Source organism: Cydia amplana, chromosome 7 (genome assembly GCF_948474715.1).
Source record: "Cydia amplana chromosome 7, ilCydAmpl1.1, whole genome shotgun sequence".
Classification (NCBI taxonomy): Eukaryota; Metazoa; Arthropoda; class Insecta; order Lepidoptera; family Tortricidae; genus Cydia; species Cydia amplana.
Genome location: NC_086075.1, coordinates 4639100 through 4664591, shown reverse-complemented (window position 1 = coordinate 4664591; position 25492 = coordinate 4639100). Strand labels below are relative to the sequence as shown.

The 25492-nt window shown below is 36.3% G+C and overlaps 3 protein-coding genes across 3 annotated transcripts; 1 reads left to right on the top strand and 2 right to left on the bottom strand.

Annotated features, from left to right (window-relative positions):
* Positions 1-319: 319 nt before the first annotated feature.
* On the bottom strand, positions 320-3727 carry LOC134649384 (uncharacterized). Its single transcript, XM_063504123.1, has 5 exons — positions 3189-3727; positions 2973-3095; positions 2471-2617; positions 1561-1785; positions 320-659 (listed from the first exon to the last, which is right to left on the bottom strand). Exons 1-5 carry the CDS (start codon positions 3657-3659, stop codon positions 369-371), a joined length of 1257 nt encoding a protein of 418 aa, XP_063360193.1. The 5' UTR covers positions 3660-3727; the 3' UTR covers positions 320-368.
* Positions 3728-5501: 1774 nt separating this feature from the next.
* LOC134649815 (MICOS complex subunit MIC13 homolog QIL1) lies at positions 5502-6468 on the top strand. Its single transcript, XM_063504643.1, has 3 exons — positions 5502-5660; positions 5750-5906; positions 6210-6468. The coding sequence occupies exons 1-3, from the start codon at positions 5653-5655 to the stop codon at positions 6408-6410; spliced, it is 366 nt and encodes a 121-aa protein (XP_063360713.1). The 5' UTR covers positions 5502-5652; the 3' UTR covers positions 6411-6468.
* A 10002-nt stretch (positions 6469-16470) lies between these two features.
* LOC134649389 (proliferation-associated protein 2G4) lies at positions 16471-25071 on the bottom strand. The gene is made up of 8 exons (XM_063504129.1): positions 24904-25071; positions 24467-24701; positions 22990-23143; positions 21804-22025; positions 20836-20928; positions 20099-20212; positions 18379-18525; positions 16471-17140 (listed from the first exon to the last, which is right to left on the bottom strand). Exons 1-8 carry the CDS (start codon positions 24986-24988, stop codon positions 17054-17056), a joined length of 1137 nt encoding a protein of 378 aa, XP_063360199.1. The 5' UTR covers positions 24989-25071; the 3' UTR covers positions 16471-17053.
* Between the last annotated feature and the right edge of the window lie 421 nt (positions 25072-25492).

The following is a 25492-nucleotide window of genomic DNA, read 5'->3' as shown; positions in this document are numbered from 1 at the left end:
ATATATAAATAAATAAATACACATACAAATAAATAAAATAGACATACAAGAATTGCTCGTATAAAGGTATTAGATATTATTGCATTGAATACCATATTAAATCATAATAAGTCATCTCTATGAGGGAACCCACTGTAACACTTTCTATCCCACGAACGTTGTATGAGACGTGTGTAGCGACTGGGATTCTTTGTTTTGTCTACTGCGAGGCTAGCACGTCTGCCTTCCAAGTTGTAAGTCATGCGAGACAGCATCTTCCATATCTTTGCCGCAGGACATTTAGATGTGGATAATCTTTCAAACCCGCAATGCCCGCGCAGTCAGTGCTAGAGGTACAGAATTCGCGCTTTGCCAAAGATTAACTTCACTTACGGTCGATTTGCAAAAGTTCTAGCCTCATTTCTGGTCGCTTCGAGTCTCCTCAAGAACTCCTGGCTCGTCAATTGCCTCCTTGCCTCCAAACTTCCCAATATCTGCTGCTGATCTTCCTTAGTAGAAATGCAAATGAGCGTTTCTATTATTTCCTGTAGTTTTTTGGATAGTTGCTCGTCGTGGATGTTGATGTACATGACTTTTAGGAGCAGGGAGAGGAGATGCTGGTCGGATGGCAGACGAACGTTCCATACGCACCAACAGTGCTTTATCCATTCTTCGAAACACTGAAAAAAAAATGATAATGGGGTTGGCAACTGTCAAAGGTTTGCATAGATGGCGGCATCATAGCTTGCCCCTTTTCTATGAGATTTGGCTTAAAGGGCTGGCATCCAGGGCATTAAAAAAACAATAATTTGCCACAATTCTAGGGATTGACAGGGCAAGCTATGATGACGCCATCTGCTAAATACTTCGACCGGCCAACCCTATTGTTCCGTGATGGGAAAGACATACAATATTACGTAAAGCAACCTAATTATATTAACACATTCAGCGTCGAAAACCCGGCTATCGGGTATTTTATGATTTAGTTCCCAGGCCAGACGACCCGATAGTCGGAATCATGGTACTACACCTTTATATGAAGAAATTTTTGTGGCCTGGCGCGAATGTTTTGTTTGGCTGAGTGACAATGAATGTGTTAAATGACTTTGCTATGAATGAGCTTTATAGCTAAGACTACCTACTCTAAGAACAACAGTCGCAAGCTCTTGATGCAAAAAGAAGCTAAACGGTTCATCAGCTTTTATGTTCCCATAATTTTAACCCTTTAGATGCAAGCACGCGTAACTTCGTCGGGAGTAGCCCACGGTAATGCTTTCATGGGAGACATGTATGATGTTAGCTTGCTTGTGCTAAGACGTTGGCGTGTGAGTGATGGTTTCAATTTAAACGTGTGACATTTAACACATTCATTGCCACCCAGCCATACAAGACATCCGCGCCAGGCCACAAAAATCTCGTCATATAAAGCTGTAGTACCACGATCCCGACTATCGGGTCGTCCGGCCTGGGAACGAAATCATAAAATACCCGATAGTCGGGTTTTCGGCACTGAATGCGTTATATGTTAAACCGAACCTGAAATAACCTATAATTTTATTTAGAAATTATGTATGTATTTACCTCTAAAATAGACATAAGCAGCATTTGCGCCACGTCCACATTGGAGCACGTGTCCAGGTTGTCGCAGACGATGGTGCAAAACGCCTTCTTCCTGTTCACGCAGTTCACGCCGTTGATCGCGATCAGCCTCTTGCTGAACCGGAAGTTGTTGGCCTTTCTGAGCAGGTTGGACTCTTGGTACAACTGCTCCAAGGTGACTGCGAAGAGGTCACCTGACTTTACTGTCTGCAATCGAAATTATAAATTAAGTTACATGGTGAGATAATACAACAGGGCCTATGGTAAGGTGAGGCTGTGGAAAAGTGAACGACCTACAGTGACGCAATAAAAAAAAACTATTACCTATGGATGCATTCATGACCTTCTTATCGTCATCATATAACATCACAAGTTGTATGAAAAAGGAGTAGGATAGGCTTGTAAACATATAAAGAGAAAAAAATGAGTTACAAGGGGGGAATAGTGCAAACATAAGTTTATCTGAGGGCCTAGCCAAGATGACAATCATACAACCACAAATGGCAAGTGAATATTCTGGTGACAGATGGTACAAAAGTCACATGACTATTTCCATACATGATTCAAGTTTTGATTCATGTTTTCTATCAATGATTGCAATCTGTGCTAGGCCTCCTGATCTGAGTTTAGATAGTTGTTACCTACTAACAAAAAATAGGTTAGCCAAAAAAGCTAGAGCCTCTAGCTTTCTATTGGGATTTACTTTCTAGACTTGTCCTAGTTATATTGCTTTGATCAGTTTGATCATTCAAACAATGGTCCTCTGTCCTAAATTTCCTCAACTATTAATACAAACTCTGGTAATAAACACATTTAAACAATGATCTAAATAATCCCTTATTTCTAATAAGTATAAGGTATAAATTTGCGTGCAAGATTTAAGTTTCCATACCTTTTCCTGAGCAGGCAGAAGCCTTATCAATTCCATGAGGCAGATGTGAGAGAGCTTGTTCACATCAACATACTGCACCTGAAGGGAGTTCTTAAGGCTCGTGTACACAACTTCATAGTAGTTGCCGTTGTGGAACCCGCTTGATGCCTGGACAAGTTTGGGATAAACAACTTTTTAGTGTTATTTAATTGTCATGGTTATACATGTTGTTTTGACAAGAGATGTTCGCAGCAATAGATCTATAGTAACACTCTTACTAACCCATTTATGAAATGCAGCCTGTATTTATTTCAGTTTCATACTAGTCTGAAACTATACATTAACCTTTCTACCGCCACAATGTCATATAACATGCAATAACAAATATTATTTGAAAGTATTAAGGTTCATAACCCTGTAAAAGTAAAGTGTAAACCTTGTTAAATGGCCGACTGTGGCATTCAAAGGGTAATAAAAGGGTTCCGCTAACTCAGATAAACTGTTTCTACTTGAAAGTTCTCACCATGCTCTGTAAAATAGCAGCACAACTCTTCAAACCTTTGGTCTTGTGGACTGTCATGTAATCATCAATGAGGAGCAGGGATGCTGGCAATGTCTGTTGTGGAATCACTGCTATTCTGTAGTCCTAAAAATATATAAAAACAGATATTTTAAAATCTGCTTTAAGGCACAACAGTCAGATATGTATTACAAATTAATTAGGGATTTACACACTTACTTTTATATCTTGAATAAGTTTGCAATACACATCAATAGTTGCCGGATATCTTTTAAAGTTCTCAGGTGTCAGTCTCCGATGTATCTTTTCCATGCAGCAGTCGAATACCTCCTGCGGTTCATAGAAAGGTCTCTCTACCTTCAACATGTTATCAAATGTAATGTCACATGACAATTCCAGATAATTATTTAGTTGTTTCGCGTATTCTTTAGAAACCTCTGGATTCCATACTGCATCTAATCGTAGCTCTTCGTACATTATTAGCAGAGAAGATAGGACGTCTGCGGCAGATGGAACATGTCTCAGTTCCACCTCTCCGAGGAGGTTAAATGCGATTGGAAATTCTGCAATTAATATGTCTTTTCGCAAAGTGTATTCATTATGATGTTTACATTCTTCACAATTCCTTTTAAGTTTGGCTAGTAAACACGTATCTATGTTTTGCATAAGCCTGGAAATTATATCCTCCATTTTTACTGGCTCGGCTTAATTAACCACGTTATTTATTTTCCTATCTTGTCTTGGAAATAAACTTATAAAAATCGATTTTTGCAGTTCAATTCAATGCACTCAAAAGTCAAAATGAAATGTATCCTCCACCTGACAGTACTTAAGGGATTAATGCACGTGCCGTGCCTATAGTTTGTCAAAGGACTATCTCATTTCAAACATATACTTGGTCAACCAGATCTTGACAGTAGAAAAACGCGGCAAATTTGAAAAATGTAGGCGCGAGGGGATATCGTCCCATAGAAAATTTTAATTTCGCGCAATTTTTTACTGACAAGATTTGGTTGACCAGCTATAACAGAGAGAATCATATTATAGTCCGTCAACCAAATCTTGTCAGTAGCAATGTAAAGCAAACTAAAGTAGGGCAACACTCAAAGAGCAGTATTGCGCTAAGAAAAGCAGCAATGTACATCGAACCAAAAGATTTTTTTTCCGCTGAGCGCGCCCTGCGTACGTCAATTCAAATTGTCACTCGCGGTTTATTGAAAAAAATTGAAACATAAAAGCGATGTTAAAACAATGTTAATCAAAATGATGAACAAATTTGAGGATATCAAACACAACTCTATCAAAGAAACTATGTCTTCTAAGTTTACTAAAATAAAATCATATCAAAATGCAGATAATTAGATAGTGCATATATTTGTTATTTACAATATAATATGCCACTTGTTAATGTAAATTAGTGTACTCTTCTGGATGAATATGACATACCTGTGTAATTTTTTTGATTGGTATATATTGTAAAATAGGATTACATATTAAAAATAAAACAACTGATATTTGGGTGTTTATTTAATTTAAAGGTAAATAAGATAAGGGTCACTTTAGCTTACACTATAATTCAGGTCATTAATTGAAAAAATATAATGAAGTTACCAATGTTACCGGGTCACTTCAACCAAGCATAATACTCTGTAGTATTCTATTGCATCTTTGTAAATAGTCACAACTGATTGCTGAAAATATTAGACATGTGGGCCTATGGACGGTTTCCAGGACACAATTTATGGTCTTGTTGGATAGATTTAGGCATACGTTTTAATTTTATTTATGCCTTTTAACCCTAAAACAAAAAAACTGAACATAATCTTAAAAGTTCGAAAGAGTTCTTCCAGTATGTACTTGTCATAACCTCAATTTTTAGTAATGTTTACCATCAACGAGCATGATTGTACATTGTAGGCCCCTTAGCTTTGCTTATTCTTATTTAATGTATTGGTATTTAATGGTGACAGCAGAAATATCTCTTGAAACAGAAACGATTCAGAATGAAAACCAAATGAAAACAAATAAGGTGACGGCTGTCGTTCACGATCCACATTCCACAGATAAAACACAGATGACACGCATTTTGGAATTATTCGAACACAGTGTTGCTAACCCGCGATTTTTCAAATTTGCCGCCTTTTACTACTGACAAGATTTGGTTGACGGACTTTATCTTTGTCTTCAACTACTAGCACCCAAAAGAAAAGGATGAGTATAGTTTTTTTTGTTCTTATTTACTGACAAATTGGTTTGACCAACAATATTTCTCCTGACCACTTAAGGCGCAGGTTAGACTTTTAAACCTTTTGAGTTTTGACCTTTGCATATATTATATCTTCTAAAAATGAATGTTTTGTCTTTGTCTAATTTTATAATGTTTATTGTTGTTGGCGTTATGTAATGGATCAAAAATTGTTCACTTCAATTAAACACTGCTCGTTGTTTGCCCCATTCCGCTCATGAACACAAAGGCTAATAGTAGCAATTGTTTTCGAACAAATAATTATGCAGTATTCAAACGCAACTTTGACATGTGTCATCTTAACCGAGATCAAGCCACTGAAAAAAATAGAATTATAGGTTAAACAGAATTACATAATTTCAAAGACATTCCTGGAAGAAACAAACATTTGTTATTATTTATTAAATATCATACTTTAATGTTTGTAGAACAATCATAATGCTGAAGTACGTACCTGGCTTAAATGATGCTTGCTAAACCTAACTAAGAAGCTTGCTCGAAGATTTGTTCTATTCGCTCTTACTCCTGTTTTTAGGTTTGGAATCAAATCTGCTATCTTCGGCACAGCAGTTTATTACACGATCGACAAAGGTGTATGGAAGGACAGTAGCACCACTGCTGCATTATACGAAGATCTTGAAAACGGGGCATCACCTTATGTTGGGGAACTCAAGAAACAAATACCTTATGAGGTAAATATAATGTATACCATTTGTACCAAATAAACACAAGAGTAAGAAAAACTATAGTAAAATTGAATGTGTGGCTAGATTTTTAATATAAAGCTAAGGATTTTATCAAATGTCCTTTCTACCTAATTCTAGTTTTAGATTATTATATTTTTGGAGACTCTTTAAACTGAGTATTTTGTTGCCATGACTTGATGTTCATTAAATTTAAATACATTATATATTTTTTTATTGGATTCCTAAATCATAGTGATTATATTCCCTTTGCCGAAAATATTAATGTACTAATTATGGTTATGTTTTCAGTTACCTCCCCTTCCATCCAATGATAGATTGTCATATCTATTTAAATATTACTGGAATAGTGGAGTAAAAGCGACATTCAGGTTTCTTGTGGATCTTCCGGAGCATGTTTCTGATTTAACGGTGAAGACAATTGACATGGTGTCCGCCTCTTTAGATTCAGCAGAACCAACCGCAAACCTTACTCAAGCAAAAGATAAATGAAAATGTTTGTAGGCCACAGTAAAGCAATATCTATTATTTATTAAACATGTAATATATACAGTTTTTTTTTCTGGCCAATACCTATTACATCTTCATTAAACTAAAAAAATTGCAAGTTTCTATTGGTTATTTCTTAAGATACTCTTGTAGTCACCTTTCAGCAACTTCCAGTTCCTGCACTTCCAGCACTGGTAGCATGATACTGGTGGTATGATAAGTAATTACAGTACAATCCCATCCCATTACAAGCAAGCACAAGTAATTTATATTATTAGCAGGGATAGCGGGCATAAATTAGGACCTAGTTATGCAAAAACGTTCCAACACATCGCCCCCATTACTATTATCACTATTATTGAAACGTTTTTCTGTAACTACATCCTTAAACTGATCACGCTAGTTAGAGCAGTAAGGCCCTATTCGCACGAGCGCTTTTAAAAAAGCGTTTGAATGACACAAATGGATATGTCGGCGGCCGATCGTAAGATCAGGCAGATCGTAATGTTTTGACGATAGTGACATTAAAAAACCAATATATAGGTAGGATAGGTCCGTTAGGTTGCTTTAGATGCCCGAAGGGCAAACTGCCCAGAAATAGGAGCCCCGCGTAGCGGGGCTCCGTCGACTCGGGGAACGGATCAATGGTTTTCACGTTTCACGATATGCCTAGGAATTTCACGATATGCCTGATCTTACAATCGGCCGCCGACATATACATGTGTATCACAGATATAGGAAGGAAGGAGATCGGACATGCACGGCGATTTGTATTGAATACGTCTGTCGCAAGTTCTTGAACCCACGCAAAGCACGTAATTATAAAGACAACGCACGCACACACCTAAAGTACGCACCCACCTAAAGTACGCACACTTGTAGATGGACGCTCCTATTGCACAATACACGCGCATCATTTCAATGATCTACATGCGAACGACCAGTGAGTCGTGTCATCACGCACGCAACAACGATAATTACGGGATAATTACGGGCGATTGGCGTCTTGGCTACGCGGCCAGGCCGCGTAGCCAAGACGCCAATCGCTTACGCTTCGTAGCGATCGAAACGCAACTGTCACTGTCGCACTAATATGGAAGAGTGATAGAGAGACACAAAGCGTTTCGTTGTCGAAGCGATAGCGATTGTAACCTTGGCTAGGCCGGCTGAGTCGAGACACCGTGATATCGATATTTGATTGACTGTCGGAAAAGACTGTGTGTCGATAACTTCATGAATACTATTCAAATATAAATATTCGGAATCATTGTTCTTAATTGCCTAAAATTTATGGAATAAATTTACTTGTTAAAACAAGACATTTGATTTAAGTAGATAATTAGATATTAGTAGTTTATCAAAAAATAAGGAATGTACAGTTACATAAACTTTACGTAACTGTAAATTATTATGCTTAATAATGTACAGTTGTATATATTACTTTATCTACACACATACGAGGGCTGTTTGATAAGTACCCGTTTTCCAAATGTATTAATATCACGGGCCGAAAATATGTATACAATCGTTTTAAGCCATTTTTCAGAGGTGGGAAAATTTAAAAAAAAACAGCATTCTTTTGTTTTTTTCTCATTTGACAGCGATTCAGTGAAAGCGTGAACTTAAAATTGTGAAAATGGAGAAAGAGCAGTATCGGTCTGTAATTAGATTCTTGTTTTTGGAAGGAAAAACATGTGATGAAATAAAAGTAAGAATGCAAGCGGTTTACCATGAATGTGCTCCTTCTATGACAACCGTCAGATACTGGTTTAACGAGTTTAAGCGGGGGAGAACAACCGTCTTTGATGAGGATCGCCCAGGCCGCCCAATTGAGGTGACTACAGACGATATGGTTAAGAAAATTGAAAATATCGTTTTAGCCGACCGCCGAATTGAACTTCGAGAAATCGTTGATGCTGTAAATGTTCCAATCGAGCGGGTACAAAACATATTAGAAGAAAAATTGGGTATGAAGACAGTATCGGCGAGGTGGGTGCCGCGTTTACTCACGGAGGAGCAAAAACGGAACCGACTGACTACTTCGGAGCAGTGTTTGGCCGTGTTCAAACGTAACCCGAAGGAGTTTCTGCGTCGTTTCGTGACCGTAGACGAAACGTGGGTCACCACTACCCCCCGGAAATGAAAGGGCAGTCGAAGCAGTGGATTTTACCGGGTGAACCTGCGCGAAAGATAGCAAAAATCGTTCCATCGGCTGGAAAGGTCATGGCGACCGTTTTTTGGGATTCGCAGGGTATTATACATATTGAGTTCTTAGAAAAGGGGAAAACGATAACAGGGCAGTACTATGCCAATTTATTGGATGAATTTGACGCTGGGTTGAAGGACAAACGACCCCATTTAAAAAATAAAAAAGTACTGTCTCATCACGACAACGCACCAGCTCATTCGTCTAGAGTTGTGATGGCTAAATTAACACAATTACGCTACGCCCTATTGCCTTACCCCCCGTATTCTCCAGATTTGACCCCATGCGATTTATTTTTGTTTCCCAACCTGAAAAAATGGCTCGGTGGTAAGCGATTTGGATCAAATGACGAAGTCATTGCCGCCACAGAGGCCTATTTTAATGACTTTCCGAAATCATACTTTTTGGATGGTTTATTGAAACTTGAATATAGGTGGAACAAGTGTATAGAGTTAAAAGGAGACTATGAAGAAAAATAAATGCATATAAACAAAAACAACTGATTATTTTTTTCATAAACGGGTACTTATCAAACAGCCCTCGTATTAAAAAATGTCGAAGCGCTGGTGGCCTAGCGGTAAGAGCGTGCGACTTGCAATCCGGAGGTCACAGGTTCGAACCCCGGCTCGTACCAATGAGTTTTTCGGAACTTATGTACGAAATATCATTTGATATTTACCAGTCGCTTTTCGGTGAAGGAAAACATCGTGAGGAAACCGGACTAATCCCAATACGGGCCTAGTTTACCCTCTGGGTTGGAAGGTCAGATGGCAGTCGCTTTCGTAAAAACTAGTGCCCACGCCAATTACTGGGATTAGTTGTCAAGCGGACCCCAGGCTCCCATGAGCCGTGGCAAAATGCCGGGATAACGCGAGGAAGATGATGATATTAAAAATGTCATATGATGTGTTCAGAAAAAAGGTATTCGAAATTTGATTGCAATAATTTAATTTAACATCGAATTTTCGATTATTAATTTATTATAGAGCAATAAAAAACAATAATTTTCTTATCTGTGCAATATCTTTTCATACCGCTCCAAAAGATCAGTTACTCCCAAATTTTCCAAATGTGCAACTTGATCAGAATTCACTAATTTTTTTTCTCGCAATTCTTTCATGACGTCTTTTAGATCGGCAATTTTTTTGCGATACCGACTGGTTTGTTTTTGCAAATTTCTTATTTTCCTATTTTTCTGTTGGATCACTGCTTTGTAACTTTCTAATTGAACACGCATCTTGCGCTTGCGCGGTGTTTCATCGAGTCTTGCACTTTTCGTTTCCTTGTCCTAAAATAATGAAATATTATCAATTCAATTCAAAATATACTTTATTCATGTAGGCCTAGCAACAAGCACTTATGAATCGTAACATATACTTAAAAACATTGTAAATTTTAGAAAAAATTGTGAAATTTTTAATATTAATACTAGAAATAAACAAAAGCTCGCAGTGCCCTTCACTCGGCTCCATAAAATTAAAAAATCATTCATGGGATAAACTTCCAGACCATATTACGGAATTATCTATTAATAATTTAAGAATTATGTAAAGCGTAAACTTATTTCTAAAGCTTATTATACCACACAAGACTACATGAATGATAAAACAACGTGGGATTAATTGTTATTCGAAATGATTATTTATTTATTAGGTATATTTGATTAATGATGAGGAAATTGATATTCTGATATATGTACTTCTTTTGTTTTTTTTTATTTATTTATTTGACACTCAGATTTTATTCTAGAAACATTCTAGACTAGTATTTTTTTTTATACACATTTTTTTCATGTTTGACGATCCTTTTGTGAAATTCTTAATTTTGTGTTAAATTTATCTTAAGCTAATTATCAGAGCAATTTATTGATGTTATTATTCCATAATAATATTGGATTATTATACAAATCAAATTTAACACAAAATTAAGAATTTCACAAAAGTATCGTCAAACATGAAAAAAAAATGTATAAAAAAATACTAGTCTAGAATGTTTCTAGAATAAAATCTGAATGTCAAGTAAATAAAAAAAAACAAAAGAAGTACATACATCAGAATATCAATTTCCTCATCATTAATCAAATATACCTAATAAATAAATAATCATTTCGAATAACAATTAATTTCACGTTGTTTTATCATTCATGTAGTCTTGTGTGGTATAATAAGCTTTAGAAATAAGTTTACGCTTTACATAATTCTTAAATTATTAATAGATAATTCAGTAATATGGTCTGGAAGTTTATTATAAAATCTTACACAATTACCCATGAATGATTTTTTAATTTTATGGAGCCGAGTGAAGGGCACTGCGAGCTTTTGTTTATTTCTAGTATTAATATTAAAAATTTCACATTTTTTTCTAAAATTTACAATGTTTTTATGTACATACAAAATATTTTCATAAATTTTATGTATTGACAGTGCACTGTCATTATGTCAATTATCTTAAATTTATCTGTAAGTGAGTCTCTATGGTTCATTTTGTATATTGCTCGAATAGCCCTCTCCTGCAGAATCAATGTTGATATCCAAAACTACGATCTTATTCTAACGATATTATACGATAACGATATTCTAACCAAATCTATCTTCGCTGGGAGATTCACCGTACCACTATTGTTTTGTTAGAGTCGATTTCCCCAGGTAAAATCGGTTGGTCGACATCGGATGGTTCTGTTAAGCTTAAGGCGTCTATGAGTACATCTTTGGTTTCCGAATATATTTGGTGTTTTGGAGATGACTGAAAAGAAATGGCTATGGTTAAGACAAATGAAGTTTGGTGTACTTATCGTAATTGAACTCAATTACATATTTGAAAGATTAGTACGTAGTATAAATTAACTATATTCTCACCAAATCTATCTTCGCTGGGGGATTCACCGTACCACTGACTATTGTTTTGTTAGAGTCGATCTCCATAGGCAAAATCGGTTGGTCGACATCAAATGGTTTTTTTAAGGCATCTATGGGTACGTCTTTAGTTTCCGAATCCATTTCATGTTTCGGAGATGACTGAAAAGAAATGGTTATGGTTAAGGCATTTGAAGTTTGGTGTACTTATCGTATTTAAATTCAATTACATATTTTTAACATACGGTTGGCTTTTGTGGCAATTTCAGCGTCGGCACTGCCCATTCAAAAAGCCTGCGACTTTTTGGCATCGGTCGAAATTGATTTTCTGTAAAGTGTATGGAGCATATTGTGCTTCTTTTTGATGGCCACCAAACAGGTCCTCTGCATGTGGCTGCTATCCAGTTTTCTTTAATTTTGGGATCACTTGGAAATCTACGAATATATATAAAGTAACATTATTATTAGTTAAGATTACTCTCGATCCACGATATCGAGTTAGTACTAGATATTGGACATTATTGTTACGTGGCATTTTTGCACCTGGTCCAACCCAAACAATGCAATTATTACTTTATTATTTACTCTTATCTGCATTTTTACTTGCAGGTAAAGGCAAGCGGCTAATTGTCATTAAACAGAGAGAACGCTATACTAACTCGACGTCATGGGTCCTATTGGCTATCCAACTTAACCTTATCGATCTACTGTTCAAATTTTAAATGTGCAGCATTTAATTTTTTTTATTAACACAGGATACTTTTTGTTCCGGTAAAAAATACGTTTCCTGAGGGATATGCGAAATACGATTTCTACGCGGGAAAATATATACATTCCATTCAATTCATATATACATACCCTTGGTAACCTTAGGCATACGATATAAATAAAAATAAAAGACTAAAGACATAAAAATAACTCCACAATTGAGATTAGAGAACGATGCATTTTCTGTACGTTCAATCAACGGTTAAAATAGCAATAAATAAATATCATGGGACATTTCTTACACAAATTGACCTATAGTTCGTTTTTTTAGCATTAGAAAGAACTTGCAAGATGGTAAGCGATCTTGACATGTCTTTTATATGAAAAACGATTTTTAAAAATCAGTAACTATTTCTTACGAAAGCAGAAGAATATAAATGATCGTATTAGATTCATAATTGTTACATATTTGCCGTGACTTATTTTTAAAACGTGTATTTCAATTAAAAGACACATCAAGATTGTTTACCTTATTTCAATGCTAAAAAAAACGAAGTATAGTCCCACAGTAAGCTCAGAAAGGCTTGTGTTATGGGTACTAAACAACCAGAGCTGGGCACCGTTAATCAAATAGTTAACTTCGTTAATCGTTAATCCGTTAAATAAAAAGTCAACTTCGTTAAACGTTACTTTTCAAAACTTTTAACGGAAGTTAAAGTTAATCGTTAACTCGAAATCGTAAACATACGCAATAGGAAATAAAACTAGTAGAAATAATCATATCGTCGTGTCGTGTGACCGCTCGGTCTCGAATAGTAAGCAAGTTGTTATATTTGTCTCGCTGGCACCCGTGTATCTTAGGGGTTGTGCACAAATCACGCGAGGTTTTTTCGGCTACTTTTTGACCCCTCCCTCCCCCTTGGTGACATTTGGTGAGGTTTTTGGTTAACCCCCCCCCCCATAACCTCACGTGTACTTTTTTGAATTTTTACATTCGACCTAATTTACGTTACGCTCTCCAAAATTTCGTAAAATAAGATAATAGCAAGCTATTTTGAAGTGCGGAGTGAGATTTATGTTTGACGAAACCGAGAAAAAGTATCTACTCATGATGTGGTAGGTATTTTTTCTTAGTTTCGTTCACTGTAGAAAAATACACGTGAGGTCTCCTTATACCCCCCCCCCCCTCCCCCAAACGTGATCTGTCGTGATTTTTTCGTGACTCCCCCCTCCCCTATCAAACCTCGAATGATTTGTGTACAAGCTCTTATATGGCAACTGCACAGGTTGCCGCGATCGACTCTGTCATACTCTCGTAATAACAAAATTAATACGGCGCACGGGGTAAGCAATATTAGACTCTTAGTCAGTAGTACAAGCGCGCGACGATTCGCGCTATGTAAAGTTGCACTGCATACAAAGTACAAACCTAACGCAAACTAGTCGGAACGTGATCGGCGCGGCGCGGCCTTGGTGTGAGGAGGTATTTAGGTATTAACGATTAACGGACTTAAGGAAAGTTAACGGAAATTAACAAGTCCGTTACAGGTTTTTCAAGTTAACTTAAAAGTTAATCCGTTACTCGAAAACTTAACTTCGTTAATTAACGATTAACGGACTTCTGCCCAACTATGTAAACAACGATATACTTAATACCTAGTGTTCGGTATTAAAACCTTTTAGTTATATTGATTTTCTACATTTAAACGTTGACATATTAAAAGAATGTGACTTTTCTATTTAGATTTGCACAAAAAACATGTATTCTTTATTAATAAATAAGAAACAACTATAATACGTGTTTAAATATGCAATACATAATTACATAATACATAATCCACTTCACCTAGATAAATATAAATAAAACATCCATGACTCAGGAACAAATATTCGTGCTCGTCACACAAATAAATGCCCAACCTTACCAGGATTCGAACCCGAGACCTCGTGCAGGTAGGCAGATACTGTACCACTGCGCCAAACCCATGGTATAATAATATACTCCGCCTGGTACTCTCTTCCGAGATTCGCGAATGACCTAACTGTCACTTGCCTACGTCATCATGCTGTTTACAGGTTCTCAAACTTTAAAATGTGGGAGAATTTTAACCAACGGTGAAAATATTTTAACGCCATTCATTTTAAGTTATTCATGTAGAAACGTAGTAAAATAAAACAAATCTATACTGCCCTTTTCACTCCTACTCTTACAGTTCCGAATAGAACAGCCAACCATTTTCGTAACAAAACATTAATTACCAAGCTTACGACGTGAAAAGTTTGGAAAACACTGCGACTGCTGACACTGAGCGAGAAGGAAATAACAATTAACACGCGTTCGACAAGGATGTCGGTCAGGGACAAAATGGCGGATTGTCAAATGTGACAGCGCTATCCTGTGTTGCCAGTAGTGTAAACAGAATTACCCGAACGTCTGAAATTTCTTTCGTGAATCGGAAGATATTGCTAACGAATAATTAAAAATGACGTGTTATTGTAAAATTTAAGATAAAATACATATAAATGAAAATTATAAAATTATAAAGAAATATTTTACCTTATTAACCATAGATATAATGTACCCATGTAACATGTTATGTTGAAATAAAGTGGCAATGTTATTGTGACGTAGGCAAGTGACACTCTGGGAAGAGAAGACCATGTTTTATTAGACCATGGCCAAACCGGTCGTCACAATAGATAGGTATTATACTAAATTAAAGTACGTTGCTATAGAAAAGGAATAATTTCGCACTAAAAACTATTTTAAAATATCGAAATTCACTCGGAAGTTTTTTATCACTATTAGCACATGTGTAGGTACATTTTGTACAAACCATAATGGTAAACAATTACACAAAATTTATACTAAATAATATTATAATAATATATTATATTCAAGACAGTAACCATCTTTACATTTTTAAATTATTTTTAGCGTCAACTATAACTGGGCTGGTTTTATCGATACGATAGGTTCCGCACAGCGCTATCCAAGCGGAGCACATCGCTGCTGCACTATGAGAAAATTTCTCATTGAGTGAATCGTTTTTACTCAGTTCATTGCGGCGTAAACACTGTACTTCGCAATCATGTTACTTTTACAGCAGCAATGTATAATGAAACATATTAAATGACAAGCAAGTGTAAGCTTACATGGATACAAGTCGAATATTACGTTGAATTCGTGCTTTTATTTGAAATAAGTAGTATTTACCTGTGAAAAGTGATCCCATTGGTGTGGAAATTAATCAAATCACTGCGGTGTTTACAAGTAATTATTGCACAACTCGGCATTTTGGAAAAAAACAGAACTTTTACGGTGAACAGCGCGCGTGCACACTCGGTAACAACGGACGGCGAACTGGCGGCGTTGTATGCTTAATGAGCTAACAACTGCGACACGGCCGCCGGGAGAAGTGTATTTATTCACACGATAGCGCTTTTTACCAAGCGGTGTTGGATTTTCGACTTTAAGCCTTGGTCATTAAATTGAATTTAGCGTGCAGACAGATTCAAGCGGTTTTTAATGCGCGTTGAAAAAGCGCTCGTGTGGTGGGGCACTTAAGCCATTATTTCACCGATGCGAATCTGCATGCCACTATGGTGTGTGAGCGAGATACCGTTACGCATGTATGCAGTGATTTGATACATACCTACACCAGACTGACGTACATATCCGCATGGAATGTGCAGCTGAAACTTCCTAAAACTGGATGGAACATTATAGTCACTCGTTTTTGTATCATGAGGACAATGGTGCTTTGTCAGATAAATTCATCATATTCGGGTGTATTTTCATATTTGTTCCCGCCTCATTTATGGCTACGTGGGTCTTGCGTGGGAGGGACATAATACGGGTTTTAGGCAAATGTCTTAGTTAAAACTAAATAGGTACCTACCCTTCTTTGCGTAGGAAACTCCGCAGGAGGAATTTCTATTTGAAATTGAAACAAAGTAAAAATTCCAAGAACTCTAAAATTATGTATGCCACCTGAAGCGACATTCTTGCCTAATAAGAGAATTTGAATGCCACACCTATTGTGTGCGGGCGTCATCGTGAATCTCTGTGAATGTCTTTGGCGCTCAAAGTTTAACCTTTCAACGCCAAAGACAGATTAATCGGTCATAGACCACAGAGCAACATTGACCTACGTGCATATATATAAAGTTCAACTTCAGTTTTGACACCAATGATGTGGCGTCTGAGTGACAGCTTTTGTGTTTGACACGGCGTGGAAAAGGTTAAAAGGTGGTACCTACCTAGGGTTTGATAAATAAATAAAAAACGTTGATTAAAAAACAGCCCACATTGTGGCACAGTTTGATTTATTCCTTTCTCACAAGTGTCGCAAAACCGGATAACTTAACATTCCTAGCAGCAACAGCCGGTCACAAAACACGAACATCGAAATTGAACAAGTCAACAATTTATTCATACATAGTGAGAACGGATTTGTGCACAAAAAGTGAATCAAATAACATCACTAAGGAATGGTTGTCAAATGTACGTAGTCTGTTTTCACATTATGCTTCGTTTTTATTATGTAGGTGTTTAGTATGTACAAAGTATTCGTCTATCAAAGACGTCACAAAATCGTAGCTACAAAAAAATATATGACCGAAATACAAAACGAGTGCTCTATTGTCTTGTACGATATGATCATTAGTTTCTTAGAGAAAACACCTAGATGAACAATAATTACGATAACAATTTCATACACACATTTATAATTTCATTAACATCAATCTGTGGAGGGGTTTACGATGATAGTCTCAATTTGAGAAATCTAAGCTTGAATGAAGTTGGTAGAGTCCTTAGAGGGTAATGCGATAGCTGTTGAGTTCAAATAGATTTCTTCAAGAGATTTAGACGGTTGCTAGGCAACGGTTTCGACTTCCATAGGTTCCTCGGCGGTCTTCTTTTTCTTCTTCTTGTTGGCTTTCGCAGAGGAGTTCAAGAGGGACTGTTGACAAAAAAGTTTTAGACAAAAGGCCATTTGAATTTTATAATTTACAACAATAAAATAAGAGAGGGAATGTCCTAATGTTACGAAACAACGTGTTAATGAATAACAAATTGGCTCAAGTATTACATTATAATATACCCCGGGCTTGTACCAAACGCACAGATTTACTATGTGGTCTGGAAAGATTTCAGGGAACAGAAAATAAATGATGTGAATAGACTCCGTTCGGTTCAGCATTGCTCCAAACAATTATTAGGGTTGACACAACTTGACATCCCGTTTAATGACTTCAATTTTGACAACCCTAAATAGCCGAGACGGATAGTGCCATAAGTTAGAAAGGGATATCATGATTCGACCCTGAATCACTGTCAAACTTTTGTAGGAAGTGTCCTTTCTGTATGGTAGTACTATTACTTATTCTGTGGTAGTATCCCTTATTATCTCATGTCTCCATCTGTCAGACACTTGGCCTTCACCCTAAGAGGCGTCCTTACATAATTTAGATTAATAGATAATAGTAAATAAATTTTTAATTTAATTTTCATTATATTAACAAACGATATACCTAAGTGATAATTTAACTGTTGATAAAATAACTAATAATGAATGCATGCAAAATTATGTACTTCAAATAAGGAAGTAAAAGGCTTTTTTAGGGTTCCGTAGCCAAATGGCAAAAAACGGAACCCTTATAGATTCGTCATGTCTGTCTGTCTGTCCGTCTGTCTGTCCGTCCGTATGTCACAGCCACTTTTCTCCGAAACTATAAGAACTATACTGTTGAAACTTGGTAAGTAGATGTATTCTGTGAACCGCATTAAGATTTTCACACAAAAATAGAAAAAAAACAATAATTTTTTGGGGTTCCCCATACTTCGAACTGAAACTCAAAAATTTTTTTTTCATCAAACCCATACGTGTCCCTATCTATGGATAGGTCTTCAAAAATGATATTGAGGTTTCTAATATCATTTTTTTCTAAACTGAATAGTTTGCGCGCGAGACACTTCCAAAGTGGTAAAATGTCCCCCCCCCCCTGTAACTTCTAAAATAAGAGAATGATAAAACTAAAAAAAAAATATGATGTACATTTAAACCATGTACCATGTAAACTTCCACCGAAAATTGGTTTGAACGAGATCTAGTAAGTAGTTCTTTTTTTTTTATTATTTATCCCTTATTATCAGTCGACAAGGTTTAGTTTAGCTTATGCCTCGCAGGGGCACACTCACAGTGAGCTCGGGGTCCTTGACGGAGCGCTCGCTATTGCAGGTGGTCTTGTCGAAGGGCAGCCCGGTGATGCGGTGCGTGCCGCTCGGCAGCAGCAGCGCCGTGAACTTGAACTGCGCTACCAATTCTCCAGGCCGCTCGTACAGGACCTAATACATAATAAGCAGTGATCGGGGATTTCTATGCCACACCGCGGGATATCAAGTCGAAATGGTCATGAACTATGTACCTGATATTCATTAATTATCATAGCTGTAAGTAGGATTAGATTATTACTCGTACTCGGTGAGCATGATAGTTTAGTTGCTAGTATTAAGTTCAATGTTTTTGTACGCCGTTTGGCAAAATATAGTGAAACTGTACATATTATAAACTGACCACCACTGTAATTCTACCTATATTTACAAATAAAACACTTACTTACTTACTTATGGTAATATGGATACACCACTTGGCCCGCGATAGGAACAAAACTGTTCGAAAAGTAAACGCTATTTCGGTGTTGGTAATTCGTTTATAAAATGAAGGACTGTGAAAAAACAGTGTTGGTTATGATTTAAAGAAAAAATATTATTCAAAAAATTATTAAGCTTTCAATTTTTCAATTTCAAATTTTCAATTATTAATATTAATAATATATGCAATGCATGATTAATTGATTAACAATAACATGCCAAAACACTCTCCTATATCGCACACGACACGAATCCCAGAAACCCGCGGCATATCCATACTAGCATAATGATTGAGGTCATTCACCCCAAGTGGCATAGAAATCCCCGATCACTGATAATAAGTCTTAGACAAAAATTTCATTTTTGGTACAAGCTTTTATCAGTGACTGTACTTTTCTTTCCACAGGCAACTAATACTCATCGAGACAATTTTTAAAACCCCGAACACAGGTTGCCTTGTTTTATCACAGAGTTTCTATGGCCACCTCCTGTCTCCATCATCAGATCAGCTCGATGGTACCATAATATTGAAAAATGAATGAAATATGGCTTTGTGAAGTGGCCCATCTTTATTGCACTAAACATGAGTGTCGTAATGTTACGAAACAACGTGTTAATAAATAACAAATTGGCTCAAGTATTACTTTATAATATACCCTGGGCTTGTACCAAACGCACAGATTTACTATGTGGTCTGGAAAGATTTCAGGGACATGGGTTCACACAGGACCAGCCGCCTCGCGAGGAATGCCGCGCGAAGCAACTCTGTCTGTGTTGACGTGCCAGATAATTGTTAGAAAAACGTAGATAGCAGTTATTTTTAAGCACAAGTCTTATTTAATAAATCGGATAGAAATATAAAAAGCAGGGATCGGAACCGGTTTTTTGCAAAAACTTAGAAATAGCCATATTTTTCGAATTATTTTATACTTGAAATGTAGGACTCAGTTGTGTTTTTAGGTTACGACTTCGTATTATTAGATTGCTCAATTAGAAATGAAGTAATTAGCAAAGAACGAAAAAATACCGTTTCCGTTCCCATACAAAAAATACCGGTATCCGATCCCTGATAAAAAGTAGGTGAGTTGACCGTGACGTCACAATGTAATGTTTCACATAAATTCCATTTGCTAAATCGTTTTGACAGTTTTAAAAAAGATACTGATTTGACTAGTAGGAAAATACCCTATAGAACTAGATGAAAACTGTTGGTTTATGAAAACTTCATTTCATTTAAACATAATATAACAACAAATGTAATATTCACCTGGAAAGGCTCGATGAGTTTGTGGTTGACGCACTCGACGACGCCTAATCTCGCGCTGGTCTCCTTGTCGAAGCTCCTGAGGTTGAACGGCATGGACCCGTGCTTATTGCGTACCTACAAATAAACAATACTGTTATATTCTTCCTTAATCATTCTGATAAATCCAAGGTATTGAACGTAGTTTAGAGAAAAAGGCTCCAAACCTCACTACACCATTCAAACTTGACCCTTCTATAAAAAATAAAGGCATTTATTTCAATGAAAACTATTTATGCTGAATTCTTTTTCGCCCGTAATTTTGATTTTTAAAGAAGAGAAACGTTGCTAATAGTATAAATACACATTTAAAATAACAAATCAAATTAAAAACTACAGACAAAATTGGTCACCTATAGAATTTGTTAAAATATAGCCTTCATAGTTCAATAGCGACCCTTTTAATGATCTCTATACAATGACTTTTGACAGTGTTAACGCGCACACAAATACCTATCATCATACCTAGTGACAGCATTATACATGCATTTCTTATTTGGTCGCATTACAAAAATCATAGCAACAGGACGCGTTTTAATTTCCCACTCAATAATTAACCTTACTGCATTCATCAGACAGATAGAAATTTTTAAAGAACATCTGTGCTCACTTTTTTGTAAGGAACGGAACGCGAATGCTATTACGATACAAAGTGTAATTACTCATAGCACCTATAATATAAAAAACAACAGATCACTAACCTCACTGTAGAACATTCTAGATGCCTTCAGCTTCAACTGATATATCTCCTCGGTCTTCTTGTATATCGTACACCGCGTGTCCATTTCACGACCCTGTAAAAAAAGAACCGCACCATTTTCGGAATAACTAACTATAAATAAACCTATAAGGTCTACCAAGGGTCTCTTAGGGCCCATTTAAATGGCGCGCGAGCTCGGATGAGATTTTTGTTACTTAGCGGAATATTGAGGTTACAACAAATTCAGCGACCAACCAAATACGGCAATGTAATGAAACCCGCACGCATGCGAGTTCTCGCACCGTCTAAATGAGCCCTTAAGTTTGTTGCTTGACATTTTATCTAAGATCTATTAATAACTACCGTTGTATTGTATTTGTATGTATAAGTAAACCAAGAAACAATAAGTATTTCCCGGTAGAAATTATACAGTTATTTTGCCCTGAGAACTGCCAAGCAAATCATTGTTGACATACTTGGAAAGAATTCAGGGACTAACTACTTATTTTTAGTAATGACAATAGTGACTTTACTATATATTGCCAATTTTTTCTATGCCACTATAATTTGTACCTTACTAACTAACTTAGTGTGTTTAATATTATGTTTTAATCTACACTTCTACAGCAATACAAATAATAATTTTAAATTGCCGCGCGAAGCAGTTCGGTTTGTGGAGACGTGCCTCGCCCGAGGCATTGTAGCCTCGAGTGCGTTTGCTTAGCCCGAGGCACGTCTACGTTAGGCGCGTGCTCTAACTAATGTTTAGTTATCAACATGCGTCGATTCGATGATAATTATGAAGCTGGTGCATAAACAATTGCCATCAATGTTACAGTAGAGTGTTTTTTAACTTCTATATCAATATGGTATCATATTCCTCTACCTTACACTAATCCTGACAAATGACAATAAAAAGATCCTCAAAGAATCAAATCTCGAAGAAAGATGACAATGATTATAACTTACAACTCCCTCTCCCGTGGAAACCAGGACATCCATGGCGTACACCTCATAGGTCTCAAGTGTGCACTTCTCATGCTCCTTGCGCTGCGCTTCCGAGGGGTTCTGGATGATGCTCTTCTCTCCGTCGATCCGGAACTGTTTCAGCTGGTGGGACAGCATGCCCTCCACGGGCTTGCAGCCGAACTCTGCTGATATCTTCTGTACAGCATCGGTTACTGCATAGTTCTGGAAAGATAGTTCATTGTTAAGTTTAACCCTTTGACTATCAAAGACGTCGCTTGACGCGCGTGGCTACAGCCCAAAAACAACCTTCATGCATTCCAACAAGGTTCATGATGAGATGCCGCACACGATAGGCATGACGTTCAAAGAATTAATGGTGTGTTTTAGATTTGATTAATATGTATCTGCACAACGCTATACATTGTTTTATTATATGGCTCATTTAAAATTCTTTATTATTATCTTTTTTTACTGTAGGAATCTGAACTTTATTATGTGTAAAGGAAACATTTGGTATGTTTTCATCTGCATAATACATAGGATTTTGATCAAGATAATTAATCTTTTAAATGAGATCCCATTGAGACCAATTAATACTTGTATGTATAAGTATAAACTATATATTTGCATAAAACCTAAACGAGAAACTATAGGTACAACTGAACTAACAATTCATGTAGAGCATGACTTATCTGCAAGTGCTGCATAAATTTGAAACATCAAAATGAATCTCCAAGATCACGTTCAATCGTACATTACGCGTCGGTATTGCGTAATAAACGCTTCGTAATTAATTTCCGAGTAGGTATTTATAAAATTTACAATGTATGTGGTTCAACTATTTACTAAAAAATTAAAATGACGTTTTATTTCATATAAAATCCACTTGCTATGCAAATAACGCGTTAGTCATTGCGTGAAAGGCTTTCATTCAAAATCTACAATAAAAATAAAATATGTTAAAATATAAAGACCACCAGCTGTGTACACAAAAACTCATTATGGACTACACACACATCTGCCTACATGTCAGTTCATTGACCTGAATCAGAGTATAAAGATTTAAAGTTAGCCTATTTTAGTAGCTGATTTATTTGAGTCTCGGAATTTAAAAATATTACTTAAGACTTTCTCAAACTTGCCTACTATGCCAATGCTAGGCAGGAAAGATATTTGAAAATATTACCTCATTGTCTGGCCGGAGCAATCTCAAAGCAGCTTCACTCGCATAATGGGCAGCTAGGAGGACATCCGCGGCACGGCCGGTCACCTCGCCGACTCCCACGCAGACGGTGTGTGCCACTACTGCGATGAAGCCCTCTATGTGTGCACCCAAATCTCTGCAAGTTTAATGGCAACCATGCAGACCTGCTCGCGATTAGTGAAGACGGAGCCCTATGACCAAGAGACTGGATATAGCTCTTTAATTTTTTTTAAGTGACTTGAATCTCGTTTGACATACAATTTTTTTTTAATTTTTTTTTTAGGAAACAAACAGTCACATACAAATATGTTTAAACTTGTAGATATACAATAAGACCTATATAGTTCCATTAAGTATAAAATAATGATATTGGTAATAAGTAGAAACAGGGCAAGTTCAGTTATGCCTACACATAGTTAGTTATGTTAGGAAGATACACAAAAGTAGCAATTGGATAAACAACTTATAAAGTATCTAAGTATCGATCATGCTTACAAACATACATACATTTCATAAGACTGTGAAACAATGACTTTTTTTTTAACAAAGTAAGTACATAATAACATTACACTGCTATGGGAATATTTGGCTCCGCAGACCACTGCTATATTTACCGAAAGACAATGAAAAGATATCTAGATTTATGAAGTTAACTTTATAATTTTGACAGGCTCGTCTAAAGAAAGAATTAAATAAAAAAATCTCTGTAAAAGAATGAGTGTTATTCAATTACATTTTATTTACCAAGTTTATGAACTAGCAACAATATTGTTAACAATATTGTGTAATAATTATTTCCCCAAATTTTAAGCCCTCAAATCCCATCATAAACAATGTCAAATCTTTACTTTTCATACATTTTGCATGCATGTTCAATATGGCTTCAGTGGGACTCTAGGGGGTAAGATAATTTTCTGTTATGTGGTTAAATTCTTACATAAAGTTTACTAGATAGAAGAATTAGACATAGGTATCATCTCAAAGGTGTTGTGAACCAGGGTCACACACCTTTGAGTAGCACCATAAGTTCCATCATGGAAGTTGAAGAGTTCCATTTACGTATATTCTGGTGGACTTTAATGTCATGTCACATCTGATCTTATTATTACCTACTTGAATTTATCTATGCCTTGGGTAACGATAACAATGTCTATACCATGCAAAAGTATGGTGGGTTTGAGATTTGCATTAAGGTTTATTTTGATTCAACTTTGTTATAATATGTACTATGTAATGTACCATTCTGTAGTAACAGAAGATGGCACGGAACAAATATAAATGTAAATTAAACTAAGATATTTGTGTAGATAGCCACAACTTAGTTGTATTCTTAAAATAAAGTTGTTTGTTATCCGAATATTTCATAATCACACTGGTAAATTGTAATTAAGCAATATGATTAGAAATCCTTACTGAAGCAATTATTATTAATATAGGTTATAAAAAGAAGGCAACTTACACTTTCACCAAATCACCCTGTTTCAGGATGTAGTCAGTTTCACTAGGGATGGGTGAGAAGTGACATATACAGTTGTTTACCGACACGCATGTTGGGAATGCGATGCCTTTTTTGGAGTCTTTCTCCTTCTTGAACACCTTGGAGGTCTCATCAAGGATAGTCTTGTCTCCGTACTCGCAAATCTCTCGCGCAGACGCGTCCGGCACGCATTTTGCAAGCACTTGCTCTAGAACACCTGCAAGAGACCGAATGGGCTTAGTACTAATAAGAGATTAAGTCAGGAATGTGCCAAGAACCTCAACCATCTCGACGGACTCGGCACATTGCCCGCATGGCGATGACATGACACGCGTCGGTTTCAACCACTCGAGCACCCATAGCACAATCGAGGGTCCCGGTACCATTTCACAGAAAACTTCACTGCACGGTCAACTTACGGTTCACAATTTGTCCGGCAAGTTTGTACTTGGTCACAACCAAGTCCTCTGCGATCGTTTTTTCCACTTCTTTATCGTCAGCCATTTCCCAAAACTGTGGTTAGGTTTGTGGTTTTGGTTTGTGTGGATGTCAGTCACGTGACTCGGATATGAAATCAAATCACAATGGCGGGTAAAATCCGGAATAAAAATAAACCAAATACCTGCCAGATATATGTACTAATAAACCACTGTGAATGAATTAATATATTTTAAGTGGATTTATGTACCACGGAAAACTTGACAAAGTTTTTGGAATTGCCAAAAACCAATAAATAAATATTAAAGAAGTTGAATTTGATATTAGTATTACGGACAGTTCAAATACCTTACCATATGTTTTATTCAGAATGTCAACACCTGTCTATCAATATTTTTAATATTATAAAGCTCAAAAAAATACTGACGATTTATTGAATTACAGAATACACACAATTACATTTTGTGTCAATATAATTCTTTACTTGTTATTACTTATATTTATTTAAAGAAAATACATATTTTCAGCACACGATTTGATTTCAAAACGCATGCTATTTATTTTTTAATA